This window comes from Anneissia japonica, unplaced genomic scaffold, assembly GCF_011630105.1.
Source record: "Anneissia japonica isolate Jap-2015-1 unplaced genomic scaffold, ASM1163010v1 scaffold701_len334292_cov200, whole genome shotgun sequence".
Lineage (NCBI taxonomy): Eukaryota > Metazoa > Echinodermata > Crinoidea > Comatulida > Comatulidae > Anneissia > Anneissia japonica.
Window position 1 is genome coordinate 238,651 of NW_022682589.1, and position 8,827 is coordinate 247,477.

At 31.7% G+C, this 8,827-nt stretch overlaps 1 protein-coding gene across 2 annotated transcripts in view; it reads left to right on the top strand.

Annotated features, from left to right (window-relative positions):
* LOC117105648 (galactosylceramide sulfotransferase-like) overlaps positions 1-8,827 on the top strand; it is a 16,395-nt gene that overhangs the window by 3,775 nt on the left and 3,793 nt on the right. For both annotated transcript variants that reach the window (XM_033246973.1, XM_033246891.1), the window contains exons 2-4: positions 727-857; positions 2,739-2,805; positions 7,661-8,048. In XM_033246973.1, the coding sequence (XP_033102864.1) occupies positions 745-857; positions 2,739-2,805; positions 7,661-8,048 (568 nt within the window). In that variant the 5' untranslated portion in view covers positions 727-744. The remainder of the gene's footprint in view (positions 1-726; positions 858-2,738; positions 2,806-7,660; positions 8,049-8,827) is intronic.

The following is an 8,827-nucleotide window of genomic DNA, read 5'->3' on the forward strand; positions in this document are numbered from 1 at the left end:
ATGTGTATAAGAGACAGATATATATATATATATATATATATATACATATATGTATTAAAAACATGGATCAAGATAATATATATATATATATATATATTATACATATATTTATATGTAAATAAACATACAATGGTGAATCATGTGATATCAGGACAGCACAGTTGTCGTCTGAGGCCCTCCACACGCATGTGTTCTCATGACGACAGGGCAGTATGCTGGGGTCCAGTGGGGTCCACCAAGAGCTAGTTATTCGGCTCTGCCACCGTCAACTGCGCTGATTGGATCGAATGAAATATTTTTAATGTTTTTGCCTAAAATAAACAAAACAAGTAAATAAAGTATTTTCTCATTAGTCGTGTATGCATTAAGCATAATTTATCCATATTACATTTTTTTGAAACCCGAAAGTAAGCCCAGGCCAGCTCGCCCCCCCCCCCCCCCCCCCCCCCCCCCCCCCCCCCCCCCGCCCCCCATGCTATCAATTTTTTTTGACAAACTGTGAAGTGAACTTGGTGTTGGATACGCAGACAATAAGTAAAGTAGATATTTTAAATTTAGAAATTAATTTTAGAAATGAACATAAAACAAATATAATAATATGTTCCTTCAATCAGGTCACTTCCATCAGTTGGTAAAGCTAGAAATTAATGTTATTCCTACTATACCTCCATTTTTTATTAATCTTGTTTTTTTAAATTATAATATTGTCCATCATTATCTATGTAGGTAGATTGAGAGGCAGTTATGTCGCGGCTTTCTAAGAGGAATGTACTGATACTTGTCATCTTTATATTTTTCATCATTTTTGGTACAGTCTACAACTACGAAGACAATTTCAATAATTTAACTGAAAATAGGTAGGTTTAAAAAAAAATAATTTATTGTAAAATAAATAAAAATAATAGATTATATTATCAGCATCATCACTATCAGTAATCACATTATGCATCATTCTCTTATTTCATTTCATCATCTTATTTTCTTATCTCATCATTAATATCATCATCATCATATCAAGAACAATATTCATCATCATAATCATCATCTCATCATCATCTACATGAATATTGCTTTTTTTTCGTCATTATCATCCTCATATTATCATGATGACATCATCATCATCATCACAATCCTCCTCATTATTATCATCGAAAATCATATAATCACCACTTTCAATAATGGTTTTTACATGATGTTGTATTTCGTTCATGTTCAAACGAGTATGTTTATTTTAATTTCTGTAGTACCAGTTGTTGAAAAACTAGGAATTAACTATCGGAATTTGATTTATGATCCCCAATGCTGAAGTATTTTTTGAGTTGAATGTATCAAAATCAGGCTGTGAAATATTAGAATATGACAAGTGACAATTTAATCACTCCAGTTTCGACACCGTCACTAGATTTGTGCTTGATGTTTTCTTTATGTAACAGAGTTTAAAATTAGTATTATCACTGCCCAAGTTGATCTTAATGAATGAATAGACACTGAAATAATAATTGATTTTTTAAATCAGATTTCTACAATCAAATGTGTAATTTGGATCTTTTCTAACGGGTCACTAATGGGAAGTGCTCAGCTGGGCCAAACCCACTGAAAGAGGTTCACTCCAGGCACATCAAGGAGAAGATGTTTGTAGTCCCACCAATATGAAGGGGATGGTAGGGACCATCAAGGTGGAGCGGTTGCAAGGGCACCAATTGAAGGGAAGGGGTTGGCAATGGCAAGGTCCATGCCAAAGGGGATGGGGTGGAACCCAAAGAGGGGCCTAAAAAATTTGACCATGCTCCTATCTGTATTCCAATCAGCTTCAATTTAAAACAATACACAAAGGTTAATTAGATTAGCAATGGCAGTGCTATGAGGGCAAGGGGGAATTTTTCCCCAGATTAGTTTATTTTCTCTCCACCCCCCCCCCCCCCCAGTTTGCCCTACTTCCAGTTTGCCCTACTCAATCATTTTAAGGCCATTGGCCACATAAAAACAATGCATTTAACAAACTTTTTACATTGTAATAAATATAAAAATAACAAGCACAGGGATAGACATGTTACCTGCTAATGTTGTGATTTTATAAATTATAATTGTATATTCGGTCTGCTATGAGAAAACATATTTCACCCTAAAATTTTACCTTTCCCCAAGTTTCCCCCCTCACTCCCTCCCCTCCCCCGATTTTAGGCCTAGCGCTGCCACTGTAGATTAGGCCTACTATTTTTATTTGTATCATGAGTTTCGTTACGTCTATAAAAAAGTTTTTAATTTACAAATTGCTTATGCCCCATAAAATTTTACCTTGCCCCTAACTTTCCCCTCACTAGCCCCCCACCCCAAGATATTTCAGACACTAGTGCCACCACTGCAGATTAGCCTACCATTTTTATTTGCATCATGAATTTTGTTAATTGTCTATAAAATAAGTTTTATTACCTTTTTGTTATTGCTGTTTTTGTTGGAATTCATTTGTATAAGAAATGAACACTTTCTACCTTTAAAAAAGATACTCTTTTTCCCCCATATGTATTATATTCCACTTACATCATTATTCATATACCACCACTGCAAGTCATTGATTACAATAGTGCTAATTGATTTGAGCACACCTGTCACCAACAGCTAACACAAGTTGCTATGTGATGAGAATGATTTATGAGCATTGGCAATACTGATACCATTAGTAGGCCTGTTACTATTATATAATACAATAACTAATGTTTGTGATGTGATTTCGTTTATAGCCGGAATGACTTTGGTGCTATGCAGCTTTGGCATGCATTGCAAGACACGGTCGTCATAGATAAACCAGTAAGTGAGTCAACTAATTCCTAGGTTGTTTAAATTGGTTAAAATAAATTGCTTGATTGATTGATTGATTCATTCATTCATGTAGTAATCAATCAATCAATCAATCAGTACCACAAATAAAAAAATGAATGAATAAGCAAATGAATGGATGAACAAATGATGAACAAATATACAAGTGAAGATTTTACAAATGAATGAATGAATGTATAGAAAAATGAATGCACGTAAAAGCGAAATGAATGTATAAATGAATGAATGAATGCATTTTTAACTGAATTTATGATGAATGAATTAATAAAGTAATGAATAAGTAAGTGAATGAATGACTGAATGAAAATAAATGCAGGAATGAATTATTTTGTATAAATTTTTGGCTAGGTTTGTTTTAGATATTATCAAATTACCTATATATAATATATATTATTAACTTTCTGCTATAGTTATGTCAGCAAAAAGCAAAATAGTACTTTATATAAAACTTCCTTATTATTTTAAATACATACTTGTGGTGAGAACAGTTCCCATAATTATAATAATAATAATAGTAATTATAATAATAATAATAATAATAATAATGATTATTATTAGTTGTTTGAACATACACTTTTGTAAAATAATTATGTCATAATAATAAGATAAATAAATTAATAAAATAATAAATTCTAAAAATAAAGTAATGAGGTTTTTCAACTAACTTCTATTTTAATTATTTTTTAAAGTTTAATTTTGTTTATTTAATGTGTATTGGTTTATGGTATATTATATTTGACACAATGGCTCTCTAAGAACAACAACCTCAGAAAAATAACATATTAAATAATTAATAAAGAATATGTAAATCAATTAATACATGTACTGTACACAACAGTTTTTGAAACATCAAAAATGTTTGCACAAACGACGCCACGTATTTGACACTTTCATGTTTTCTTGCTATGTCTGAGATGATGCTGTCAAATTGTGATTGCGTTGCTAAAGCCAGGCAGTCAGTACATCTACTCCAAATGAGGATATGTTCCCAAAGGAGATTAGTGTCCTCATGAATCCGTTGACATTTGAATGCAAATTGAGATATCACATCAATTGAAAGAATATGAAATGATATTTGTGAGCGTTAGTACATGCAAGTTACGAATTCCTGATGAAGTTTCAATAAAGCATGAAATATTAAGCAAATATTGCATCTTCTTTAGAGTTTGTATAAGTTACACACCGTGTTTAACACCCTGCTTTGAATAAACACCCCTCAAATAAATGCCCCCTGCAGAGCTTCATTTAGAACAAATGCCTCCCTTGAATAATCACCCTGGTGCGTTTATTTTTTCCTCGAATAAACGCCCCCCCCCTCTTAAATGACACTAAACAAATCTAATGGGAGCAGTATCATTCTCAACATGTTCTATTAATGTTCTACTCTAGTAGAATAACTGTTTTTCTAACCTAGTTAGAATCTATAAGGCATCATGAACACGCAATAACACATTTTGATGGTAATTATGTGTTATATCTCTGACATTAAACATTGCCTTTAGGCAAGTACTTTACATTACAATTCAATCTTTCATTTTTACTCTTTACACAACACAAATAAATTGTTGCTGTTTCCTTAATAATAATATTTTAGAATTATATAGGGCGTAAAGCCAACATCTTTTATGTCCTTCACATCATTGCCCCAGTCGCTGGATTAAACACCTCTAAAAACACATACTCAGCTTACTGGGGGAGGACAGCGTGACATAACGTTGCAGCAGCTAATCAGCGCCTTGACGTTTCAAACCTAGCAGGTACCCATTTGCACTCCCAAGTGGAACGACACAACATAAATTGCATTAACAAGGACACAAAATAATCATAATTCAAAGGGTAATAGTGATAATAATAAAAATAGATAACAATATTTGTAGTACAGCAAATTTACATTGAGTATACAAGTCTATATTCCTCTGTAATATTGTTTTATTAATATAATATTCAATTGATTTATTTTGGGAAAATGAAAACTAGCTGAGGGAGCGACTTTATTAGGATGCACATTGTTAGGTGACGACTTTGTGAGGAAAATTTGGATAGGAGGCGAGTTGTTTAGGGGTGACTTTCTGAGTGGGTAACTTGATTGGATCCCAATTTGGCTTCTAATAGTAATGCACAATGTTAAGTTGGCTTAGACTAAATGGATCATATTAAATAATATATATGTGGCGAAGACAAGCCAAACAAGTCACTCCTCGCAAAAATTGATTTTCGGTTATTAATACAGGGTTAAACAGTATAATGAGAGCTATATAACGGTAAAAGAATCATTTAAACCCGACATTTCATTATGAAGTTACAGGAGTTTAAACATAGAACTGTTTAAAGAACAGTATTTAAGAAATCAGCATTCAAAGTTTACGATTTCAGGCATTTCTCAGTCAGAAACCATCACCAAATCGTTAACAATTGTTGTTTTAACATTGGAAATGGGGAAATTAACAACATTGATTGATGTATAGATATATAAAGGTTAGTTAGTGCAATAAAATAGATTTCAAAAATTTGACGTTCCAGCATATTTTTGGCCATCATCTCCAAAACACGATTTGCGAGGAGTGACTGGTTTGGCTTGTCTTTGCCACATATAGTAACTGATTCATAAATATTCGTGTGTGTGACATTAGTCTAGAAATGATAATTAAGGATTGTAACAGTCAGTGATAATAGTATTATGTATATTTATTTGACTACAACCATGCTATACAAAGTGAGGTTCACTTTTTTGGTTGGAGCATGTGGTACAGTGAGGTAAACAGGGTGGGAAAAAATCTCCAATAAAAAGATTGTGCCGCTTTAGGTAGGCTGAACAAGAAAGTTACGTTCAGGTAGTTAAAAGTCACCTTATTTTACAGCTAATTCACCTTTACTTAATCATCAAGCCCCCCTCTCCCACTTACATTTACATCTCCATCAGGCCCCCCCTCCCTTGTCAGCTCCCAGATCACCACTAAAGTGGTGGAGTTTTTAATTTTTCATATAAAGTCCAGTAGATTGTATAATACAATACTTTATGATGATATTTTGTGCGATTCTATAAATCGTATTGTGTGATTGTGTGACAAATGAGTTACTTTCTATGCCTCACTAGAAGTTATTAACATATTTTATCTATTTAAACTAGCAATTAAATATTCTAATTAATTATTTGATGGGTTTTTTTTTACACACAGTAGGCTAGAGCTCTACTAGGTCTTAATATCCTTAACTTCTTTTAAATCTATTTTAAACTCAGTTGGTCATATCAAACAAAGAATGACAAGTTAAATACACTACTGTACAAGTATTAAGCTGCTTTGACTAGATACATCTTGTCTATTTTGCAATGGAATCAATTTGTGTATTTCTTTTCAAAATTAGTCTTAAAATTAACATAATATGCTCGTTAACGTCAAGTCAGTAAAAATAAATTGAAAAAATGTAGCCAATTGAAGTTATTTGAATAAAATATTTGCCTTGCCAAGCATATTTTTTTTTTGGCATAAGTTCTTACCGCGACAACCGTATTCCTAAGTGCCATCAGAAATACATCTTAAACACTTAACTAGTATTAGCATAGTCCCTAGAGGTGGTGTGAATGGTCTTTAGAGTGTGCTAATTGATTGGTTTCACACCCAGTCATGTGCAAGGACTGCTTAAATTGTGGGATTCACCTACAACTCGGCCAAGCCCGTTAAAATATTCATAATGTCTATTAATTAGCATGGTATAATATCCGGTGTAATGAAATTTGTCATATATAATATTGTTATTATTATTATTAGATGATGAATTTCGATAAAAGAAGTATGGTAGGAATATTTTGTTAACCAAATGAAAAAAAAGATTTATCAGAAATATAAAGATAAAATTTTCAGGCATTTTGGCAAATTGAGCTTGTTACTTGACATTTCACCCTCATAAATGTTAATTGAAAGAATAATTTTAAGTCATATCTGTAGTTAGGGGTCATTTAAGTATTATGTAACACATTTTTTGGCAAATATTGACACCTCCCCACTCCCCCGTAACACTTTTCCAAACCCCCCCTCTAAATGTTATGTAACTCTAGAACCACCTCCCCCCCCCCCCCCCCTTCCGAACATCAACAATTTTAATAAAATCAGATGAACAACATTAAGTATCAGGATAAATGTCCTCCACTACAAATTTGTCCTACACTACAAATGTGTAGGATATTTTGTTATTTTTTTATATGGTAGATGTAACTTCATTGTTTATTGATTTAACAAATTCAACACAACTGTGTTACATTACATTGTACAGTATTACACTGATGTAATATGTTTCAATAAAGTAATATCATACAAGTTTGAATATTTAATATTTCTTCTCTTCCCATGAAAATTAATTTTTGTTATGTAACACTTCAAGCAATACCCCCACCCCTATGTAACATTTTCCACTATACCCCACCCCCCTGCATTACATAATACTTGAATGACCCCTTACTCAGGTATAAGACCACCCCTTCTTAAATGCAGTTCATTTCGAAGTATGCAAATACCAGTATTGAGAACTTTGAATGAAACTTGGTGTGGAGCTCAGTTTACAAACCAAATGTAAATTATTATTTACAATTAATGTTATTGAATTTGAATGCTTTATTGGAAAAATTACCCTGCATCATACCTTTTTTTAAAAATTATAATCGCATGTCATTTTCAGAAAACAACGACAATAATATATTAATTATGAAATAATAGCCAGTCTGATTTTAATTTAGTGTGTGCTGAGAATGATGTCATTTTATATTAACAATAACCATTATATAAAATTTACCTTTATAATTTACTGTTATAATGTGTATTTTTTTCCTCAGGTTTTAAAGAATGCATTACTTGAAAATAAATCAAACATTACAACAATATTAAAGAAATCACCTGAGGTGGTAAACAAAGATGTAGCCATGCGCCTATCGTCAGCAAAATTGAATCCAGCAAAAACTCTGGACACAATCAAACAGCTCCCTCTGGAGGGCCAGCAATGCCAGCCTAGAACAAATATTGCTTTTTTCAAGATGCATAAGTGTAGTAGCAGTACTGTCCAGAATATTTTATTTCGTTATGGAGATGTGAAGGATTTGAATTTTGTGTTGCCAGTAATTGGAAATTATCTGGGTCGTGATCTGTTTAACAAACGTAACATGCGAAAGTTCCGGACGGAGGATTACAATATACTTTGTCATCACACACGATTTAGTTACAGAGGTATATGAGTAGTATTATGTAATTTTTTTAGTATGTTAAGTCAAGATTTTTTATAGTTTGTTTTGTTAACACATCAACCATCGATAATAATCACTTTCAATAAAAATAAAATGTTTGTCTGCCTAGATGCATTTGATAATTTAAAAACATAGTTATATTTCATTTATATATTAGGATGTAAAAATGTTGATATATATAGGTATAGATGATGATGGATGTATACATACATACATATACTGTATATGTTATCGCTGAAGAAGAGCACAGGAGTGCTCGAAATATTCAAAATAAGAATTTGTTTATGTCTATTATGCCAACATATACATTTCTATGTTGTGCATTCATACTTATTTTATTATTTTATTTTATTTTATTTCGAAAATCATCCAACAGCGGAAGCCAATTACAGGATGTCTTATAATATATATAAATATATAGAAAAATACATATGAAAGATAAATAGATAAATAACATTACAGTATAAAATGGAAAAGAGAAATTTACAAATATATTGCGAGAAATTACATCTAAATTACAAATTGATTAATAATATTACAGTATGAAATGGAATAGAGAAATTTACAAAAATATTGCGAAAAATTACATCTTAAGCTAAAAATTGCAAGTTCAAAAAAAATACAGATAAAAAATCCAGATAAGTAAATAAACAAACAAATGCAAAAAGTAAATAATTAATAAAATTACATAAGAAAATCGGAATTGGTAAAATTTTTTTATAAAAATATTGTGAATGACATCTTAAGCTAAGAGTTGCGAAA